Source organism: Pangasianodon hypophthalmus, chromosome 8 (assembly GCF_027358585.1).
Source record: "Pangasianodon hypophthalmus isolate fPanHyp1 chromosome 8, fPanHyp1.pri, whole genome shotgun sequence".
Lineage (NCBI taxonomy): Eukaryota > Metazoa > Chordata > Actinopteri > Siluriformes > Pangasiidae > Pangasianodon > Pangasianodon hypophthalmus.
Window position 1 is genome coordinate 13,985,027 of NC_069717.1, and position 23,783 is coordinate 14,008,809.

The following is a 23,783-nucleotide window of genomic DNA, read 5'->3' on the forward strand; positions in this document are numbered from 1 at the left end:
ACCATGCTCACACCACTGATGACTAATTCACACCTAGGGGAAACTTACAGTAGCCAAACCACCAACAGTCATATGTTTTGAGAGGAAACTGGAGAACCTGGAGAAAACCTGCGAGAACACGGGAACAGCAAGCGAAACACAGAAACAAACATGGGCTCATGATCCAGCTGGTGATGGAGCTGTGTGGCAATTTCCAATATCTTAGTAGCTGTGCAGAATTTTGATGATCTATTATCTACACCCAAATGAAGATAACCTCACCTTCACCCAATTACTCCCTAGATATACAGTCCCTTCCAGAAGTATTGGAATGGCAAGACCAATTCTTTTGTTTTTGCTATACACTGAAGACATTTGGGTTTGAGATAAAAAGGTGAATATGAGTAGAAATTCTGATAGATCAGAATTTCAGCTTTCTAGATGTGTTAAACAACTAAGAAACACGGCACCTTTGGTGGCAGACCACCCAATTTTTTTTTATTGAGCAAAAATATTGGAACAGATGTCAACAGATCGACCTTTGTTGTGTTGGCAGTGTGTCTTGGGTCAATTAGATTTGATGCATTTCTCTGTAAATTGGCAGACAGAATGTTACTGTAGACTTCTGAATTAATTCTGCTGCTACCATCATGAGTTACAGCATCAATAAAGATCAGTGAGCCCATTCCAGAAGCAGCCATGCAAGCCCAAGTCATGACACTACCTCCACCGTGCTTGACCGATGAGATTGTATGGTTTGGATCATGAGCAGATCCTTTCTTTCTCCACACTTTGGCCTTTCCATCACTTTGGTAGAGGATAATTTTGGTTCCAGAACTTTTGTGGCTCATCTCTATATTTCTTTATGAATTCCAAGCTGGTCTTCCGATTCTTATTGCTCATGAGTGGTTTGCATCTTGTGTTATAGCCTCCACATTTCTGCTCTCGAAATCTGCAAATGGTGGATTGTGATACCTTCACCCCTGCCCTGTGGAGGTTGTTGATGTCACTGACTTGTTTTGGAGTTTTTCTTCACAGCTCTCACAATGTTTCTGTCATGAACTGCTGTTGTTTTCCTTGGTCTGGTTGTACACTAGTGATTTCTTTCTTTTTCAGGAAATTCCAAATTATTGTATTGGCTATGCCAAATGCTTGTGCAATAGCTCTGATCAATTTTCCCTCCCTTCCTCCCTTCTCCCATAGACAGCTCTCTGGTCTTCATGTTTGTTTATCCTTTTTAACAACAAACGCAGTGTTCACAGGCAAAACCGAGGGCTCAAACCAAGATTAGACATTCAGAGCTATTAAGTGTTTAAACAATCAATCTAACAAGAAACATATCAGTCACATGTTCCAATATTTTTGATCACTCAAAAAATGGGTGAGTTCAAACAAAAGGTGCCATGTTCTAAATTGTTTAACAAATGCAGATGTAAATATCGGGACCTGGAAGCTGAAATTCAGATCTATTGTCTCATATTCATCTTCTGATCTCAAACCTGAATGTCTTCAGTATGTTGCAAAAACAAAAGAATTGCCCTTGCAATGCAGATACTTTTGGAGGGGACTGTATCATTTAAAAATAATGTTCCATAAAGTATCAATGCTTCTACTTTAACCATTTAGAAGGGACCATGCATCCCTGCTGCATGTGGAAACACCACATAAATCCTGTTATGATATCAATTTGCCTTCTCCGTCTACATAATCCTGTCTCATCCCAAGAATGTGGCACACCCTCACATGCCACAATCGTTTAAGCTCCCTCCCACAGTACAGATGGGACGCACTAAAAATATCAAGAAAAAACCAGTTAGCAGATGGATTCTGTCGACTCCGGCAAAAACGGAACGAAAGGAAAACACTCCCTGCCAATGCCTCACCCTTTCAGAGGAAGATTTTCAGCTGGAGCATTCCTAACACCAAGGCAAAGTGAGACCGTAACAGTCTGTGGGTATTTATCACCAGATAACTTTTAAATGAATTTTCATTTTGAAAAGAGATCATTTTATGTAGTAGAAATGCAAGCTTAATGTGATCTAGCCTGAAGTGCTTTGTTTGAGAGACCTAAAATGTGTGGCAACATTTTGCACTGGTGGAAGGTGGGTGTGATTTCATTTGTAATAATAGCACAGGACTTAAGAAGAAGTGGTATTTCAACTGTCAATGCTATAAAGTAGACATTACCTATTCTGTAAAGAGACACTGCATGCCCATCTGTAAAAGGCTTTTGTCTGTTTGGTCTCAGTAAGACCTGTAATTACAACATAGAACAAGCAATGGTATAATTTTCGAATGCAGGGAATGGCATGCTTATGTCAACCATGTATTATCTCTCTTTAGAAGCAGTCATGGGCCATCATAAGTGCGCTGGTCTCCACTTATTACTCTGTATCAGCACAATTCTGAGCCTCTGTCATCAAAGCTCAGCCTGCCGCCTGGGAACAGAGACAGAATGTGAGAAAGCACCCTTTGTGCCTGGCTACAACCTTGCAGGAGAAGGATTTGATGTAGTTAGGCTGCAACGCAAAGGTGCCTATTTGATAAACGTCAAATCCCAGAGGTCTGACAACTGCACATGTACCGTGTGCAAGAATCGCTTCCAAGGAGGACAGGTGCAGAAACTTCCCTTGGCCATTGTGGACTGGCGTCCTTTCAGCCGCTGCAACAAACAGCTGTCAAGTGCTCTTCACCATTCCATTGATTCACTTATCAAAAGCTCCACATCACTAATCAACAATAACTGGGGGATGGACCTTAGCCTGGATGATTTGGGCAAGGCTGTTTTAGGAGGGAGCCACTCGGATATAGCTAAGTTTGCCCAATCACAGCACACGATGGACAAGGCGACCTTTGCTCTCCATGAGATCAGCTGCACTTATTACAGGTAAACACAGATGACACATGTTTTCCACATTTGCCACATGACTCCTTAGCTAAGCAAAAACATGTGGGTCTTTTATCACAACTTGAGCTTAGTAAACTAAAATGCAAAGCGTTTATCAAAAGTAAAAGAGCTGATCTGTTAAAACAAATAGCTATTTTATTTCTTGTTATCTCATTTGAAAATGGTAGATTATGTAAGTAACTGTAGTTCTATGACTAAACAGAGGACTGCCAGGGCATTTTCCTTCTAGAACTAGTGCAATTTTTCCAATGTCCATTCCATTGTTTTCCAATTTTTCCATTCCATAAGTCACCTGTTAATGGAGTGACCTCCTGACTGTGACCTCACTTGTGTAGCCTATAAAAGGACCTCAGTATATCACGTTCATTGTCTGGCCATTCTTATCAATCTGAAATAAGTTTCCTTACTTAAATAGTGTAGACTGTTTATGAAAATCTCAGTAACACTGGGAGCAAGGTGGAAGAATTCACCCTGAATGGGATGCCAGTCAATCGCAGGGCACCATGCACACACGTTCACACACTCATTCATACCTAGAGGCAATTTAACATTGCCAGTCTGCCTACCAGCATGTTTTTGGACCATGAGAGGAGAATGGAGAACCCAGTGGAGAACCCAGAGAAAACCCATGCAAATGTGGGGAGAACATGCAAAGACAGACAGTAACCTGAGCTCAGGATTGAATCCAAGACCCTGGAGCTGTAAAGCATCAATGGTACACACTGTGCCAGCCTGCCACCCGCTGTTTTCTACGGAGAATGAGAATATCCCTGTTACTAGCTGACTCTGAAAAATGCATTTGTGTGCATACAACTGACACAAAGACAGAGCATTTATGCTCATAAGAGTGTGTCTGACCCCTTGCAAGCATGCTAATACCCTGGGCTCGCTCCCAGGTGTCAGTCCAGGTCAGGGTGTGGGGATTGTTGTGCCTGGGATAGTAGGTCCTTTCTGATGAGTAGTGGGCACAGAGGGTCCATCAAGAACATCAATAACAGGTAGAACCACATGGCCAAAATGCAGCTATCAACAATACCAGCTGCACAGTCTGTCTGATGCACAGCAGTGTCATTCATAACAGTGACAGCAGTGGAATATATATTCTTTGATTTGGACAGACATGTATGAAAACACATTATGGCCCAGAGCCCTTGTTTCTGTCCTGTCTGTGAACCATATTGGATAGCGAGTTGTCTGTCTGTTCGCCAAGGCTCCATCTCTGGCACAGGTGATCCAAATTATCTGAACCACGTCTTAAATTCCCTGATCTGTACACACAGCCTGGCTCTGAGATAGTGCATCCTGATTGCAATGCCCTGGGTACGTAGGTACCTCTCCAAGAGAGAAGGCATGCATCTGCCCATTTCCAGAGCTTGCCTGCCCACCTCAACATTGTTTACATTTATGTGCCCCCTTGGTGGTTGATGTAAAATGTCTGTTTGCACTGGTATGTGACTCCTTTTTGGGGTTCAGGGAAATTCTGCAGCACTAGCCACACATCTTTCATATGTGAATGTTGATATGCTGATATCAAGCCTCATTTTTCCATCTTCCTTTTCCTAAATTGTTTTTTCCTAAAAAATTTCCCCCAGCTTTTCTGTGAGGCATTATCACTACTACTGATATGTGCTTTTGTGATATGTCTGATAAGTGCTGAGCATTTACCCAACACTGATTACCGGGGTTGCTGCTGCCAACTACCCCACCAGATTCAGAAAAGGTGCTTCATCAGTGACTGACTTTAAGCCCCAGAGCTTCCACATGTGGAATCAGGACCTCAGTCTGTATCATGACTTGCTGCTGACCACAACCAATCATCTAGTTCCACTCATGTGGAAGTGGAGAAATTGTGCACAGCAACTGAAATGTGGAAACAGGATCTTTCAGATCTATGGTCACAAAACAACCATTTTTGTGATCTGCTGTGTGCATCATATGAAATGGCACCTGGTTTAAGAAAGCATTTAGGTCTCTCAAAACTAGTATATAGCAGATTTTTAAACAGAGATCAGAATCATGAAAAAAAGGAACTGTCTTGTGTAAATTTCTATTGCCTGTTTCTGTAGCAGTAACTGTACTCAGTATGTACTCGGTAACTGCAATCAATATGACCAATTGGCTTGGGTTTTATATGTCTGTGGGGTAGACCTCTGTGTTCGGTGGTAAAACTGTAAATGATCTGGGGATAGTGATATCAGTGACTGCTGGGCTAATGTTAACAACCTACAATGCTTTAATTGCTGAGGGTTAAACCAGGTCACCACTGACCACGTGCCATCACCGCTCCTACTAGTGTTTTGCATCCACTCAAAATGCATGAGCGTGTCATGTTTCTTAATTTAATTGCACAGATCACATAGTGAATTTTATTTAATATATTTCCTCATTGAATGTGACTGTAGGTAAAGGCTCCCACTAGTAGCCCATTGTTCCATATTCTTTATTTGTATTTCAACTGAGGAGAGGTTATCATCTTGTGCCTTCTGAACCTGTGTGCCAAAGATCTGTCCAAGCACCAGTGGCAAATTTTTTTTTTTACCAGCCTCTAGCAATGGCATTTGCTCAAGCCAAATTTGCCCTCACATTTTGTCAATATACTAGGCATGTAGCGCTACACCAATATCTGTATGCGTTTAGTGCTCCAAACATTTGTATCTGTATTTAAACTTGAAGTGGGTGTCGCCTAAAACAGATTTTATTTCTTTGACTCTCCAGTCATGGGCATCTTCTTGAGGACCATGAACAAATGTGCCATAGTGAAATGCCCATGGCACAAAGCCATGCTAAAAACTTCACCAAAACACAAAAAGCACACTTAGCTGGAGTGAGAGAACCTCCCTTCCCCCCACCAGCCCTTAAAAAACATTTCCGAAGCATTTAACATTTCTTTTATTTGATTAAACTATCATGGATTATAACTCATAAGTGGTAAAAAGCTTCTGATACTGCGGCTATAGAACTAGACAGATGTTTCCTGTCATATAGACAGTTGAAACAAACTGTTATTGGTAAGCAGATTAAATCTGAAAATAGATTCTGTAGATAGCAGCAAGAGTTATCTGCATGCTGTGTGCAAAGGGCCATGAAGCACAATCTACAATTAAACTGGAAGTGGCCATGATTTTTCTTTAAATCTCCAGTAATGGGCATTATGCCCTTGAGGGCCATGAGCAAATATGCCATGGTGTTAGCACTACAGATTACATTTGCAAGTGTATCATACTGTTGCATCTGCTCTTTTATATTTGGTTTTTGCGCAGTGCAGTGCAGATTTGCAATACCTCGTCTGCTTATAGCTTTAGCGATGCTACCAATCTTCTCTACATTAATTTCAGTCATTTGGTTTCCACATCTGGGATTGCAGCTATTATCCATGCTCTTATTAGTTCCCAGACTGAATCTGCTTCTTCTGCTCCATGGCAAGACTAGAACGCAAAGTAGGACAAACGATGTAGAGAGGGCCTTTTATTGGCTATACACGTGAGGTCGTGGGGTGACAACTATGCTATCAGTACTCAGCTAGGAAAGTAGAAATCCTTTTTATGTCTTCATAGTATTTCTTCTTTGAATCATTCGATCTCAGCTTAAAACAGGAAAGTGTTGGGATTTTTTTTCTAGTGGCCACATTGTCCAGGCAGAAACCTTGAATCGTAAGCTATGTTTAGGTATCAACAAAAACAATGTTTTTTTCTCATCTTTTTTCAGCTACAGGGTAATGGATCAGCCAGAGCTCAGTGCAGAATTTACTAAACGTTTACTTCAACTACCTAGACACTACAGTGAGAAAACGAAATCCCAGTATCGGAGGATTATCGATACATATGGCACCCATTACATCCGTCATGTCTATTTAGGAGGACGTGTGAGACAAGTCACAGCCTTCCGAACCTGCCTTGCAACCCTAAAGGGCTTTATGGAGTCTGATATAAAGAACTGTCTGAACATTGACTTAAAAATGGCTCTAGGATTTCTGCCTGCAAACACATCACTTTCTTATAAATGCTCCAATATTCTCAAGGATAACATGAGCATGGGCTTCTATCAGGGCTTCCTGACGCAGAAGTTGGAGGTCTTGGGTGGCGAAAGTTACTTCCCAGACCTTGCGTTTCATCAGAGTCCAGCCGAAGCTTATGCAAGCTGGATGAACAGCTTGCGTGTGAACCCAGATATAATTTCATATGCCATTTTTCCTCTCCATCATCTGGTAGCTGACCCAGAACTAAGTGCCAGCCTGAGGAGAGCTGTGACTGAGTACATTGAAGAGAACAAGCTTCCTTCAGAGCAGAATCAGAACCAGGAATGCAAACCAACACCAAACTTGGACCACAACTGCTGCCCTCTGCGAGCAGGTCATGGCACCTTGACAGTGGTGGTGCATCGGGCCACAGGTCTAAAGGCAGACTTCTTTACTAAAACGGATGGATACGTCAAAGTGTGGTACAATAACATGTATGAAGAGACAGACATAGTGATGGATGATAACAACCCAGAATGGAACATTACTTACAGTTTTGGTTCAATTGAATTTGGTCATGAGTTAATATTTGAGGTATGGGACAGTGATGTAATGTATAATGACATGGTGGGAAGGTGTGTTGTCTATCCTGAACGTGGAATTCACACACATAGTTGTAGATTAACAAAAGGAGTCTTTTATTTCACTTACAGCGCCCAATGTGATGCTCACCTGGCTGGCCATAGGTGTGGACGATACTCCCCAAAAGCCTGAGTGCCTCCATCAGACAATTACAAAGATGATATTTTTACTAACTATGAAATATTAAGAATTTTTGTTTTACTTTCTCTCTAGCTTTTTCACTTATCTTTACATCAAATTTAATTTCAAATGACCATTAAATATAAACATGTGCAAAATATCAGTCGTAGTCTGTTTATTAGTGTTAGAACTTTCTAAATGGAACCATGACTACAGGAAAACCTAACTGTTGCTTTTGGAATAATTGTGGCATTAATTTCTGGATTAATATGAATTCTCATTTAGTTTACTTTGTACTGCTTATTAGTATATATACAGTGAGGTCCGTAAATATTTGGACATTGACAATTCTTGTTATTTTAGCTGTCTACCACAGTATACATGAGTTGAAATAAAATAATAAATGAGCTCAAAGTGCAAGAAAGTCTTTCAGCTTTAATTTGAGCATATTTACAGCCAAATCAGGTCAAGTGTTACAGCACCTTTTATATCCTGTTAATCAGGTATGTAAGGAATGCAAGTAATGTAAATAAGTATCTAATGTAATGTACCAATTGAAAATATACTGGTAAACAGCAGTCATCATTTACACTCAACACAATCTTTTCTTAAGGAAGAAAATTTGCTGCTCTCTGTGATTTTAGTCTTTTATGCTCTGCTCAATCTCTTGGTGGAATACATTTAAAAAGGAGAGACTGGCCAAGCCACTTTGAGCATTTGCTAAGGTCATACAGTCAATAGTAAATTGTTAAGAAATCTAGCTAGTGTTTGGTGCCTTGGTTTATGCCACCACTTGGTTCACTCACATTGGTTTGTTAGTTATATCAGCACGGTGAAAATGAGCAACATACCAGAACTCCCCATTCAGACTTTTTTAGAACACTCTACAGCAGAACAAGACATGGCTTTGATACAAAACTCTCAAGAGCTTCAGGTGCATGTTGGAAAGTTCATGAGGCTTGATGGTGATGTGCAAAAACTTTCAAATCATGAAATAACGCCTATAAAATGCATTTTTCATAAGGAAAAATATTGGAGGGGATACCAAGCTCAACTAACCTTGTTTTTTAAAAAAAAAAAAAAAAAAAAGGCCACTATTCTTGAAAATCACATGGAGATTTTTAAACATTTCACTTCCATGAGAATGGGCAGGGTTGCACTGAAACCAGACATGGGACTCAGACATTCTGGCTTCACTTTTCCACTGTTCAGGACAGCCACCCATATATAGTCACTGGTGCAACTGTTATCCAACTACATACCCTTAGACTTGGTTCTTAATCAAGGAAGCAACTCAAAATATAGACTATAAAAAGTGCCTTTATTTGACAGTAACATGTACAACAATATATAACACAGACACAACCACAGTACAGTTATGGGGGGGCTAATAAGACTAATAAGCTTCTGACACAAATGTTGCTATCTTAAACCTGAAGTTGGATGCAACTAGGCAGTGCTATACTTTCCACCTGAGCCAAAATGAGCATATGAAACAGAACAGTACTCGAGCAAACACTGTCAGTGAAGTATGAAGTGACCAGTTTTCAGTCAAACATGAAGCGACACAGCTACTTGTTGCCGCCTATATGGCTAGCAAGTGCACATTAATATTTATTCATAAGAATAAATGTAGTCAGTGTATTTATTGGGTCAGCCATTTAGCTGTGCTGCATGTATCTATACTAATCACTTTTCTGTTAAAGGCCCAGTGATGCTTTTAACAGCTCAGCCACATCCTCTGACATGGAGCCCTCTTCACCTGGAAGGAAAACAAAAATTCTTCATTTCCGTTATACACTGAAACATGTGGTAAAGGTTTGCGTAGGGTACTTTCTATGGCTTGTGCTCACCTTCATCAGTAGTCATGTCTTGTTCAAGTTTGAGTTTCTCCTGCCCTAAACGAAGCATGCAGGCCTCTATGGAATCTTTACTAATCAGTTTTATAACCTGCACAGTCCTGTAAATAGGCAACAGTGCACCATTAATACAAATTGCTCTAAACATTCCAGATATATTTGTGTGGCAGCCTGGAAAAACCCTTAGCGTCATCAAATTTTTACTTTTATTACTACAGGTCTGCTGAATTAAAAATAAGTTTCTCTTTTGCATGTGTCTCAATCATGAGTAGTTACAGCAGTTAGCAAGGATACAGCAAGTGTGAACCAAGTTTAGAAACAACCACTGCAGTAAGTAATCTTGCTTTTATTCATGTCGATACTCCACTCACCTTCTCTGCCCCATTCGATGACAGCGGTCCTCTGCTTGTTTATCATTGAAAGGATTGCAGTCAATATCATGAAGAATCACTACATTAGCAGAGGCCAGGTTGATCCCCTGGCCACCAGCACGCGTTGACAGAAGGAAGACAAATATTTCAGGGTCTGTGTTATATTTGTCTATGAGGCCAATTCTAGACAAAAAAAAAAAGGAAAGATGTCAAAGTGACATTGTGAAGAGAAAGAAGAATTAGCCCACCACAGTGATGTAAGGTGAGCAGCATGCATGCTAACCTTTCTGCCATAGGTGTGGAGCCATCCAGCCGAACATACTGGTGACCAAGGTGTTTCAGCAGAATCTCCACAATGTCCAGCATCATGGTGAACTGGCTAAACAGCACTGCTCTGTCACCCTGAGCAGAACAAAAGTCTTATCTCAGAGTGGACAGTTAAAAGGATTTATAGTCTACAAAATCAGGACACAGGAGGACCCTCGTTTAAATTTCAATGCCCCTCATTACCTTCTCTTTGAGCTTGGCTAATAACTTGGTAAGCAGGGAAAACTTTCCAGAGTCCAGAAGGAGCTCTTTTTCCAGTTGAAACCTGGAGATGGAGCTGTATTCCTTACAAAGCTTATGCAGCTCAAAGTCTGACATCACCTCCATGTCTTCCTGGATCAGTGCAGGGTCTGCATCAAAATGTGTTGGTTCCTATAAAACAAAGTGATTCAAAATTAGAAGAGCAATTAGAGGCTAAAAATAAAATTTCACCATATCATATCATTGGCTGAATTCACCTTTTCTCAAGCCTTAAAAAGCTGAGTATTATTAATTGCCATTAATTTAGACAGCTATATTAAATGCTCTATGAATTTAGTCATAAATGGTTAATTGAAATGACCCAAATAAATAAATAAAAATGTACAAGTATACAATCAGCATAGCTTTACGCTATCCAAATATCACTATCCAATCTAACGCAACAACCAGGTGCTGACCTTCAGCATGGCTCGGCTCATGGCTGCCAGCTTCTCTGTGGTATAGTACTGCCGGTGCAACAGTGGATGATTGGCCATCTTTCTTAGCTGCATCATCACATTACTGAGCTGTCTCTCTGAAAACATATTTACACATATTTATTTATATTCATGTAAAGTTTCTTTTCTCTGTGCTGGTATGGACCAGACAAAGAACTGATTATTACATTACCTACATTATAGCGCTTATTACATTATAGCGCACATGTATATTTGTGTTAATGTTTATGTAAATATGCACATTTTATGTTAAACACATACTCTCTCCATTGACAGTGTTCTTGAGCCTACTGAAGAGACCATCATAGAGCTGCTGTTGAGCATCACTCATGGGACACATTTCGATCTTCTCCACCTTGGGTGGTAGTTCTTTCAGCACCTACGGAATTACACAAATTACTTTTTAAACGTTCAGACGCATTAAGTGTTGGCAACAGCACCAGGTTATTATTATTATTATTATTATTATTAACCTAAACTCAGTTTTTAGCAGTCATTACCTCACTCTTGACTCGTCTCAAGATGAAGGGCTTCATGATGAGCTTGGCTTGTGCGATTCTTTCTTTATGGAAACTACTTTCCTCTTCTGATGATTTCTAACAGACAATGGCACGGTGAATGTTGTGCATGACTGACAACTACTTAAATATTCAGACTATAAAGCACATCAGCACATACAAAGGCAATACAATATAAACAGGGAAGATAGCAAAAAGAAAAATGTAGATATGTATTTAATGCATTAGTTGTTCTTCCTTTAATCATCTAAATGAAACAGTAGTTTTCAGATCCTCATCATTTCAACACAAAATGTGCTGGGTTGTCTTTGGATCCCCATTCTGTTCCCGTTATCAAGAAAATTGTACTTTCGATCATTCACATGGAGAAAATGTCATCCCTCTCACATACCACAAAAGGCCTTTGATACCACGAGACAGGTTACTGGTTCTCTAAACTTATGATTGCTAAACCTTTAAACTCGCAAATCCATAAAAGAAAAACCCCACCTCCCACATGCCCTACCGTGGAGAACATCTTGGAAATCTGTGAAGTACTGCTGGAAAACATGGAAGGCATAATAAAGTTGAGCAGAGATATGAGTTCCAGTAGGTTGTTTTGTAAAGGTGTTCCAGTGAGCAACAATCTCTGTTCAGCCTAGAGAAAATACAGAAAATCAAATAACAGAATATGTAAGGGCTACACATAATATATCAAACTATTTCTATCTAAAATTGAAATGCTTATGAAGAAAAATATTTAAAAACACAAGTCATGTCAATTCATTATGCTATATCAAACTGCACTAACATTAATGGCCATGAGATGGCGGTAGCGTAGCGAGTTCATGTTCTTCAACATGTGACCCTCATCAAACACAGCACACTGCAACTTTAACTTGCGGAAAAGACTGCGGTCACTTTCATTGCCTATTGTTAAGTTATATCTGCAAAAGAAACAAACAAACAAACAAAAAACCCACAGAACTTTACACAGCACTAAAACCAGACAATTCCTCAACAATACTGATGTCATAAATAGCATCTAATAAAGGTGAAGATGTGATCACAATTTACTCCCTGAACTTACGTAGACACTATAACATTGAACTCCACTTGGTTGTTGAGAATATCATGACGGAGGTATTTACGGTCCTCTACAGAGCCTACATGGTATGCAATAGAAAAGATGTAAATGTGAAACAATGCTACCACTGATATTAAACATCACTGTGAAATACAAGGCCTTTTATAAACAGCGTCTAATTTTATTGCTTATTAAACTTGAAAGAATTATAGTAATTTACTCACCATAATAAACAATCACCTTCAGGCTGGGGCACCACAGCTCTAGCTCCCTTACCCAGTTATCTGCAGGGAGAGACAACGTTTACTTCAAAAGTGCTGATATAAAGCTGAGCTAATGCACGCAAGCTAATGTACTTACTTTAGGGCAGCACAATATGGACAAAATAACATAATGCAATTCTGTTTCAGCTGTGAGATGCCTTGCAAATTTTTTTTTTGGAAAGTAAATTTTTTAAATCAATCAATCAAACAATCAATTAATTACCCCAGTGCCACAATTTACTAGTTTGGGACCTATGTAACTGAACAGAGAAAAGTTAACATGCAACAAGTCGCTTGTCTCACTTGTATTTCGTCTCTTGTAGGCATGGAGTGAGCACTATTGTCACTCGTGGGTGAGTACCATCCATCCAGGGTTTTTAGCTCTGATAAGATAGTGGCTGAAATGTAGCCTACAGCTCACGATTTACTAGAGTATATAATTTATTTGTCTTTATCATGTACTAAAAAAAATCAATTCATTCAATTCTAATAGTTTAATACAGTGAAAAACTGCTCAAATTTGTTTCACATACTTTTTTTTTTTTTTACATGCCAGATTTTGTGTTAGCTTTGCTAGCAGTGCAGGCTAACTCTACTAGCTACACACACTCAAAGGCAACACCATATACTATCTATCTATATCTTCTTATAACTAGTAAAACACAAATTAAATAATAGTCAGTGTGAAAATTAGACATTTGATTTACATGATACTTGCCAGGCTTCTTGTTAGTTATTAGCAGCCCAAGCTAACTTTCCTAGCTGCACACACTCAGAGATACCAATGATCTATTTTTTTTGCTAGCTTTATTGTTTCTTTGTAATGTCTATAGATATTTAATTAAAGCCTGGATGACAGGATAAGATGTAAAACACAGTTCTAAGTTTTTATCCTATTTTTTCGAGTCATGCAATACATAAGAATTAAAGTACTACTAAGGGAATGAAAAAATGTTGTACTACACATGCCATACATTTGAGGACTCATTCAAGCCAATCATTTGGCTTTGTCACCTTTACTGCGTCATATCTAATTTTAATTAAGTAGAGAAAATCTCAGCTCGTATGTTGAGTGTCGCGGCATAGAAAACGAATGATCGCCAATCATGTGCTTAACTATATATTGGTCTTACCCACTGTGGAAGAGGGTACAGTGATGAGGTGAGGGCCTTTAATCCCCTTCTGATAAAGATGAGCCAGAAAAGAAATGGCCTGAATCGTCTTTCCTAAGCCCTAAAGAAAAAAAGAAAAAAATTGCATACAATACAGGGCTTTTGTATCATTGCCTCCACATTTGAGACATGATTCAACAGACCGATTTCCCAGTTTTGAAAACAAACAAAGAAAATCACCATTACAGTGTTACTCAAACTCTCAGCAAGTAGCAGGATGTAACCTTCATCCCATTGGTCTTCAATTCTAATTTTAGCAAACCCAGAATAGCGAGTTTGAATTTAAATCATTAAGCCAACTAACCAATTGAATGGACTTGGCTATACTTTCACGAAATTATAAACTGCAGTAAATTCACAAACAAAAGAAATCACTCACCATCTCATCAGCCAGGATCCCACTGAGATTGTGCTGGTGTAAGAGAATAAGCCACTTCAAGCCTATCAGCTGATATGGCTGTAATTTCAACCTGAGTGATTGCAAAAGTAATTAACAATTACTCTCAAATTAAATAAATGATTTCACATTACATTGAACAATAATGTATCTGAAATAAAGCTATTACTGTTATAGAACTGCTTTAGTTGAAATGCATCATGTTGTGGATGTTTAGACTTATTTTTTTAATGGTGATATTTACCATTAGAACTAGCTTCTAAGTATTGGTTCATAAAGATAACAATGTTAATTGAATCATCATGGAAATTAACTTTAATTTACCCATTCATGTAACTAGCGCTATGGGATGACAAAATAGATCCAGCAATGCCACTTGCTTGGCACATGAGATCAGTGAAGGCAATGAATGCGATTTTATTTTTATGCCCATAAACATGAATTTAACTTTGATTATGCCTTGATACACGAAACATTTTCACACTTAAAATTAAACACCACCCAGTGCATGCAACCCTACGGATAGTGATTAAGTCTGTAGTCATGTATGAGGTTTGAATATCAATGTGCACAATTATAGTATTAACTCCTCACTATGTGTGCTTAACTCTCAACAAGGCCCACAGATTTGGAACCTTTTTAATTGATCATTTAGTTCTCTACACATACAGTATATCTACACAGACATTGTTGCACAAATCCTGCAAATCACATGTTAGTATTAATTAGTGACGCTTGTTTACTGCATGCATAGATGATACAAAAATCATATTAAATTTTAGATGTTATTTTCACAAGAGGTTAGTAATAAATATAAGCTCACTTGCTGTTGAGGGTGGTTGGCTGTTTCATGGAGCCCATGCCGTTTTCTATGACCCGGGTTACGTCTTTGGTCATCTTCCTGGCTATGCTCTCACACTTGTTCATGAGCTGCTTCAGTACCTGCCTTTCCTTCAGCACCTTCTTACAGCCATGCACCAACTCCATAGACAAGCCATTATCCTTATAGAACTGCTCATTCTGGGGGAAAAACAGCCACAAAGTCACTCAAGCAAAGAATATTGACTGCCAAATGTCTATAGTTCAGCACTTCCTCATGAAATTCTGAACTCATATTGGCCCTGTCCCTGAAGAGAATGCAGTGTTGACCCTACTGTGAATAGCAGTGTGAAAGCTGAAAATTAAATGTGTTCATTTTTATCAAGAATAAAAAGAACACCGATGCACTTTAGAGGAGAAACAAACATGTTTAACAATGAGTAAATGCAAGAAAGAATGAAAAACAGTTTCAGGCAACACAATCTCTTATAAAAGCTACTCAGAGAAGTGCATCTTACAAAAACCCTTACCACATCTTTCCATGTGTTGAATGGTCTCAGTGAAATAATCTTCTGGGCTTTTTTCAACGAGCAGCCAGATATCAAAGTCAGTTCATCCATTGATGCCTCCTGGAAAAACTGCAAGATCTGCTTCTGGACCCCAGGATCAAAGCTATCGTCCTCACCTTCCAAGTCAAATTCATCGGACCCATCCTCAGCCTCACTATCAAGCTCGGAGTCATCCGAGTCTTTGTTTTGTACTGCTTTTAACTTATCTGCTTTTGCTCTCTCAGGCTTATGACTGACCGTTTTGCTTTCTTTTGAGGCTGATCTATTAGAGGAGGACTGTGGTCTTGAAGGAGATTTACTCGATACAGCAGATAGCCATCTTGTCAGACTAGAAGAATTTGGCTTTTGTTTCCCATCTCCACTGCTCTCCTGGCTGCTCTTTGATGGGTTTGAATAACTTGAAGGTTTTGACGTCGTCTTCTCGACCTCTTTAGGGCTAGAGTCTACAGGGGTAACGAAACAACAATTTCATATATCAATGCTCACAATTTTAATTGTCATTCAATAATTCTGAGGATAACCAAAGAACTGAGACTTTAAGGCTGTAACAATATGCCACATAGTAATATATTGTTCAACACAAGGAGCTCAATTTTATATGTCTGGGTATCAAACACTCAACATACGGCATAATGAAGTAGGCTATTAATCATAAAAATATTGCTTATTGCTTGAGGTGTAATAAAATTACTCAAGCCCACACTCTCTTTTATGAAAAAGCAACTTACTCGATATCTTGCATCAAGAGCGGCTACATGGGTTTAAAAAAAAAAAAAAAAAAAATGCTTCTAAACATGCTGTGAGGTGAGTGGCAAGTGCGTTTGCATATTAGCTTGTGAAAAACAGAAAACAGCAGTGGCTACAGTCAGCAGCAAGCAGGAACTGGAAGAGGTCCCCAAACCCTTATGGTCTAGTGTATGTGAGTACTTTGGCTTCTGGGAACCTCGTCAGTCCACTCTTTGGCTGTCAATGTTGCAGTGTGTTAAATCTTCCAAATAAAGAATACCATACACTGATGCTAGTATCACATACACATTCACGTGTAAGCTGCATTCAGGCAGCCTTTCCCAGATGAATGCCGTACTGTATTGAATTGAACTTTGAATTTTTTTGCATCACAACACTGCTAGCCGACAAAGTCCAAAAATATTTGAACCTCACCTGATTCTGATGAAAACAGGAGCAAAGAGCCCAAGGCATTTTCAAAATCCCACTCATGCTCTCTCAGAACTTCTCTCAGTACCTATAAAACACCACTCATCATACACAGCTCATGCACAAGCACAGAACTCTCCAGTGGCTTCTGAAACAACAAATTTAACCCACCGCTTTGTCCATTGTAGGAAGTTTCTTTTTTAGTTTGTGCACCAAAGCCTCTTGCTTTTCTCTGCTTGGCTCTTGGTTCTCCTCTTCGGACCCTGGCTCAGAATCTGGCTCCTAAATGAAATCACAAACCGAGTCATCACGCGCATCAGCAGCTCAAAATGATTTATTATTTATTCAAAAATCATTGATTTAAACAAAGCTTACCACGGTTTTCCTCCTCTTCTTTGGCTGCATCTCAGCATCATCACTGTGTGTTGCTCCGCCTTTTGTCTTGGATATATCTGTCAGATACCAATAACACCAGCCATAATTTCAGCTTTACAATATTAATATTATTTGTATTTTTGTCAGTCTGCTTCAACACTGTTACAGAATGTTTAATATTAATTAAATCAGATTTTACATCAGTCAGCTGTAAGTAACATCAGAGCCAGCTGATGTAAATTCTGATCTAATTAATACATTAAGCCTATACCTTTATCTTTGTAGGTCACCAAACAATATGCTACAGCTCCCTCCAGCGTGCTGGTACTCTCCATCACCTGTTAAATCCCAAACAATGTTCCACAAACATTAAGAGTCATGTCACTGTGCCAAATTTCCAAATCTGTCTGGTCCTGGCAAATCTCAACAAGTCCAGCTTAGTTGTTACAAACTTATTTTTCATTTTTTGATACAGAAATTTTGAAGGGAAAGTTTGAATCTTCAAAATGTATGCTGCAAGAAACTACAATAAGACCAGTTGTACCACGGCATGATTGAATGATCGAATCCGTGCATTATTTTCATTATATTCGAATACATTATTGGTTCTATAGTAACAGCTCATACAGAGGGACTTGTACAGCAGACGCTCTACATAATCTAATAAACTTTTTTTTTTTTTTTTTTTTAAATAAACATGTTGGTTTTTAACCTATAAAGTAAAACCTATAATCGCTGATGTGGTGACTTGTTTGTTAGGAGATATTTATGGAAAGAGTCAAGCTTCTACACGCTTTGTAACAGTCATGGTACTTTTGCGAAATTTAGCGGCACAGAAAAGCCTTCAGGTCAGAGTGTATGCTTTCCAGTTTCATAGTAAAATGACAGGCAAGAGAGTGTGTGAGAGAGAGAGAGAGACAGACAGAGAGAGGCTGGTGAGGGAATGACTGTTTATCATGGCTATACCATAAGTGAAAAGAGGAACTAACTCGTGCCTTGGATGTTATACAACATTAAATCCAAGCCGTTACAATACATGACATTCCATAAATTAATAAACATTGCAATCGTTGGCAAATTTCTGTGGTAAGCAGAATATCACACTCCAGACCATAAGCTTTTATATCTGATAATAGCTTGCTTTTTAGTATTAAAGTTAGCCATACTTTAATACAAAGATATAGATGTTTGTATTAAAAAATATACCATAATTACATTCAGTAGCATTCATTGATTAAGTAGTATGTAATTAGATTATTATTATTATTACTACATCAGCAGCCTAAGCTGTAACCACTACATAGCAGTGTCTTTAGGGGTCATTTTCCACCATGAGTGGTGCTATTCATATATTTAATTATCCTTGCCACTAGAAGGCGAACTAATGCCAGTTCGTACCACTTCATTTGCCAGTGAATCAGTATGCTGGAGAAATTCCTCCCTGAGACTGCATCAGGTTCACGTGGAAAGCTGAGTGCAAATATTGTACTGCAAAATGCTGTTTTTAGGTTGGCTCAATGGCTATATTTGTAAGAAATGTGAACAACGAATGCGCAGTAGTCAATGAAGCAGTCTGCCTTGTACTACCAAACATGGTAACTATATTAACTGTCCTGCTGAAATGAAACTTCCAGACTAGCCACTAGTTTACAATAACAATAACAATATTCTTTGCTTTGTTGCATAACAAGTTGCTTGTGGTGGTGCTACTTTTTTGTGGTCTATAATATGACGCGGTGTGCTGTTGTAGTAAAATAATCAATGGTGGGACAGTGTGGTGTATAAATATTCTCAATCTTCTCAATGCTGGATGTTGATGTAGATTCTATTACCTCAGTGTGTGCTGCTCTTGTATGCAAACAAGTGAACATGATAGCACTATGTCCGACGATGTCCAGGCTAAAGTCTAAACAATGGAGCTACGGTAAGTCTTTCAGCAGGTACGATGGATATCTTTTGTTCTTGCATTCTTCCTCTCATTCTTCTACAGGTAACACACTTGTGCAGCACACCTGATACTAATCTTTTGCTTCCTACAATCCACATTTCAGTGGAACGATGAGAACTTTTGGTGAAGTGACGACCTTGGTGAGCAACCTGTTCATGTTAATATCTTACTAGTAGAACAAGGATGTGATGGAAGATGGGGTTTCTCTTCCCAGGTCCCCAGGTCTGCTGAAGAAGTACGCCCGCCAACCTTAATCAACCTTGGAATTGATCATTCATTTTTTGCATTCTGACTAGTCTGTGCACTCAAATGAATCCACCCAAACTGGATTTTATCACAAACACATTTTATACATTTAATTGTGGCCAAGTTCTGTCAAAAGACTGATACCATACAGCAGTTAATTCATCCCAAAACAATAGCATGACTGGGTCACTGATACTTGTCAAATCCTTTTTTTGTGTAGGCTACATAACTGAATCAGGTAATACCAAGTGCAAATAATACTATAACACCAAGTCCTACAAAAATGTCTTTTTTCAAAAATTGAGTTAGTAACAAAAATGCAGTTACCTCCAGCAATTCACTTCTGTTCCTCTGAGGGAACATTTCCAGGAGCTTGTTCAGTTTATCTTCCATCTCGAGATTTGTCTGCTTTTCACACTCTTTGGCTTTCCTCGCTGATGAATGTATTGTAGGACCCCTGAATAGCAAGCTAATTTTAGTCACTTTCAAACAAACAAAATGAAACTGTTTTTCATTTTAGACAGCAGCTGTCAAAACATTTACTGTAATTATTTCTGTAGAGAGAAATCTGCACCGCATGGAATTACAAGTGTTATCGTTACAAGTGTTTATTTATTAGTGGCCCACACACAAAACACATGAAGTTTATAATCATTCTGTCAATCCCATCACCAAATCAGATTACTGTGGAAGTATTTTCCAGACAAATTTCAAAAGTAATTGCAAATTGCATTTGCAGTTGGGTTTTCTATTTGTGGACGCATAAAGTCTGATATAATTCAAATGAAAATGCAAATCGTGTATTACCGTTTGCATTTTTCTTTATACGAACATACAATGTCTGCCAAATTTCAAATGGAAAAGCAAAGTCCTATGTCTTACAAGTTATGACCCTGTCATATCGAAATAGCAATAGCAATTACCCCGTTTGCTATTTCACTTCCTCAGCGTCGCGTATGGAGCCTTCCAAAGTTTAAACGGAATTGCAATTCCCTTTGCATTTGCGATAACTTGCACAGAAATCTGTCAATCAGTGTTGGGGGTGGGCCTATACTATGGGGCGTGTTTGTATTTGGAAGTGACATCAGTCACAGTCGACGGCCAAGAATTAAAATGTGCAGATGATTGTGCCGATGTAGATGTTTGATTTGGAATAATAAAGATATTAAATATAAAAATAAAATGCTTTTTTGAATATTGGTTTAGAAATAATATTTTATTGGGGACACTGTTTTTCCCCCCATAATGGTTATCTACTTTCATATACAGAATTTTTAGGTAGATACAAACTTCCAATATCTGCTAAAGAATATGCAATTGTCTTTGATGCTATACCTTCTGGACTCATTTGCATTTTCATTTGAATTGTCACAATTTGTGTGTCCACAAATAGAAAATGCACCTGCAAATGCAATTTGCAATTACTTTTGAAATTAGTCCAGAAAATACTTCCACAGATTACAGTGAAAAATTCAAATCATGTACATAGTGAATTTAACGTACTTTGTTACTTTGTTGTAAAAGTGTTACTTTGTTGTGGGAATAAACTACATTTTCATTGTTTGCCGCTGAACTTTGGTTGGTGTTTGTTAATGTTAAGTGTCTTTGACGAAGTTTTATGCTGAAGCATACTACTTCTGGATTCTGGCAAACAAAGCAAGCATATAGAAAACTATGAAAAGTGAAACGTAAAATGAATATAAAAAAAAAAAAAAACAGCCTTAAGGTGGTTTGAAACCACAGCCTCAAGTGCAGCAGCTTTGCATGAGATTGTGTGTTAAGGCAAATGAACCAGTTGCATTTTTATTTACAAATTTGCATTTCTTTTTACCACAGCAGAAACAGGATTTTAAAATCCCAGCTGTTTCCTCACTTAAAGTGTACTGTAACTTCCTCCCACCACTACCTAGTCTCTAAAGTAGGGGTGTCCAGTCTTATCCGGAAAGGGTCGGTGTGGGTCCAGGTTTTCATTCAAGCCAAGCAGAAATCACACCTGAGTGTACTGAAAGCCAAGATCAACTGATTGAACAGGTGGAATCAGATGTGGATCCTGTCTGATTGGAATGAAAACCTGCACCCACAACAGCCCTTTCTGGATAAGATTGGACACCCCTGCTCTAAAGCTCTACATTTACAAAGCTTGATTATCAGTAACCTTTCAGCAGTGTGGAGCTGATGTGTATGTGTGCGTTTGTCTGACAGATGCTCAGAGATGTGTTTGCATGGGAACGAAGAAGCCAATTTCACAGTCCTCAACTTGTTACTTTTTTATAGTGTAAGTAATTATAGTGTAATTATAGACTATAAGTAATTGAACTTTGGTAAAAGGTTTTCCATGAATTTTCTGAAGCTGCTCTTTGGGAGCTTTGACTCTTACTTTTTTCCCCCCAAAATACATTTTAAGAATTGTCAAGCTTTTCCATTCTGGATTTGAATACCTTTAAAGCCAGATTTTTTTTCCTTCACTATACTGTTGAATGAAATGATTTTGGTCCAAGTGATCTGGACATGCAAGAAGATATTTAGCATTTAGTTGTATCACTGAAATGCATTGCAAAGTCTATCATCTTAAATTCTGACAAAAACTTGTCAGAAGTTTAAGTCTTCACATGGACTGGCTGACGAGAAAACACCATAACGAAGAGTTTGCTTGTTATTACTATTAAAAATAATAATAATAATAAAAGAGTGTCTCACCTTGCCTTCTTACAGGCCTCATCATCAGAGGACACATCCTCCAGTGCATGGCGTGGGACTTTCCCTCTTCCTCGTCTGCCATCCGGTTTCACTCGGCGTTCTGCAGATACAGATAGAAATAAAGACTTATTCTACAACACTGTGCTGTAATATCACAGTGAAGTGCTCACGTGCGTCATTAACATCAGTGGCTACTAGCTGCGCGGATGCTAACAGTCAGCTACACAGCTACGTGTCAGTGAGACATGGAGTTTCACCGCCACTGTAAACCCTTACCCGGGTAATTCTCTTTATCCGAGCTGCAGTTATTCACTAGTCTGCGCTGCTCTTGTCTGGGTGAACTAACCGACGACGACGACACATTTCCACCCGTCTTCTCTTTCTGATAACGGAACCTTTCCAGGTTAAACAAACTCATTGCTATATTCTGAGCGACAACAGAGCAGCTTCAACACAGATTTAGCCGGGTAAATATTACCACTCTGGCGTTCGTAGGAAGCAGTAAAACACTTCAGAGTTTCTACTAAAATACAAAAGATGTCACGAGTGCCTTATCCATGTCATAAAAAAAACAATACTAAACAAGCCACAATGTCCAGCGGACGTGAAATTCAAAAACCCAAGAAGAGAGAAAAAAAGAAAAGAAAAGAAAAAACCCATTTGCATAAATGTGGTTATTTCCCGCCAGTAGTAAGTCTGCGTCATTTCCTCGTCGTCTCACCAGCCAATAGAAACAACGCCCTCAGTCAGAGCCTGATTCCAGATCAGCGGAACGTGACTCGCATGAAGGTTGCCAGATTGTTCACGCATACAAAAAAAGTGAAACGCTTCAAGTTCTAGATCTTGCCGGATATTACGTATACAAAATTCTTATATAAAATGATACAATTAAAGGTATTATATATTAATGTATACATCCATAAAATGCTTATGAATATTAATAAATTTTACAGCATTTAACAGCTGTGCCATGGTACATTCATTTACAGTCATTGTTTTCATTCATCCAACGTCAGTAACCAATTGAAACTGGGTCGTGCACACATCCTGTGTTCAGCTCCAAGGTCACACCAAAGTCATCTGGCCATCAATGCATGCAAGGCGAGCTTATTCCCAGAGCATGCAGTTTTCTCTTTGCTGATCACTAGCAAAAATGCAGGTTTAGAGAACCCATTTTAGTTTTTGCATAAGCAGACCTAAGGGACTCCAGTACAAGGGGGAGATAACACGCCAGGCTCTTGGGGGAATTGTGGAAGAAGAAGAAGACACCTAAGCCCTTCCAGATTGATCATAATAACTTTGCGTCCCCAGAACGATGCCATTCACCTTTAGTGTAGATAAGGGACTTGCCTCAGTCTTGCATTCACGGTTAGTATTTTGGGAATTGGGCAGTACACCAGATCCAATCAATGAGATGCATACCATTTGTGGAACAGCTTGCACCTGAAGGCATACACGGCTTGGGTACTAGGGGCTCTTGTGTTCAGGAGTGTTTCCTAGACTGCTAGGCTACAGTCCACAGTTGCGCTTCATCTTGTGGGGCCAGGCACAGGTTACCTGGCTGGGGGTGTCAAATCTTCCCCTCTAATTGGTATAGCATATCTGCTCAGGGAGGAAGATTCTCCAGGGACCATTGATAAAGGTAGTTCATGTGCCTGCTAGTGTCGTGGCAAAAACTCTCCAAAGACAAGGGGTTCTG

General features: G+C 39.0%; 2 protein-coding genes across 5 annotated transcripts; one reads left to right on the plus strand and one right to left on the minus strand.

Annotated features, from left to right (window-relative positions):
* Window positions 1–1,639: 1,639 nt before the first annotated feature.
* On the plus strand, window positions 1,640–8,764 carry prf1.5 (perforin 1.5). 4 transcript variants are annotated; one of them, XM_053236388.1, is made up of 3 exons: window positions 1,640–1,911; window positions 2,323–2,866; window positions 6,593–8,764. In XM_053236388.1, the coding sequence occupies exons 1-3, from the start codon at window positions 1,800–1,802 to the stop codon at window positions 7,614–7,616; spliced, it is 1,680 nt and encodes a 559-aa protein (XP_053092363.1). In that variant the 5' UTR covers window positions 1,640–1,799; the 3' UTR covers window positions 7,617–8,764. The 4 variants fall into 4 exon arrangements, with proteins under 4 accessions (XP_053092363.1, XP_026780182.3, XP_026780200.3 ...); XM_026924381.3 differs by having other exon boundaries at window positions 1,777–2,081; XM_026924399.3 differs by having other exon boundaries at window positions 1,777–1,933.
* A 142-nt stretch (window positions 8,765–8,906) lies between these two features.
* On the minus strand, window positions 8,907–22,774 carry smarcad1a (SWI/SNF-related, matrix-associated actin-dependent regulator of chromatin, subfamily a, containing DEAD/H box 1 a). Its single transcript, XM_026929131.3, has 23 exons — window positions 22,361–22,774; window positions 22,085–22,184; window positions 19,715–19,844; window positions 17,465–17,531; window positions 17,194–17,270; window positions 16,990–17,100; window positions 16,825–16,906; window positions 15,625–16,106; window positions 15,099–15,295; window positions 14,258–14,348; window positions 13,840–13,939; window positions 12,668–12,727; window positions 12,447–12,522; window positions 12,168–12,303; window positions 11,883–12,014; window positions 11,360–11,455; window positions 11,121–11,238; window positions 10,821–10,936; window positions 10,345–10,533; window positions 10,118–10,236; window positions 9,835–10,017; window positions 9,458–9,564; window positions 8,907–9,366 (listed from the first exon to the last, which is right to left on the minus strand). Exons 1-23 carry the CDS (start codon window positions 22,500–22,502, stop codon window positions 9,305–9,307), a joined length of 2,973 nt encoding a protein of 990 aa, XP_026784932.3. The 5' UTR covers window positions 22,503–22,774; the 3' UTR covers window positions 8,907–9,304.
* Window positions 22,775–23,783: the final 1,009 nt, after the last annotated feature.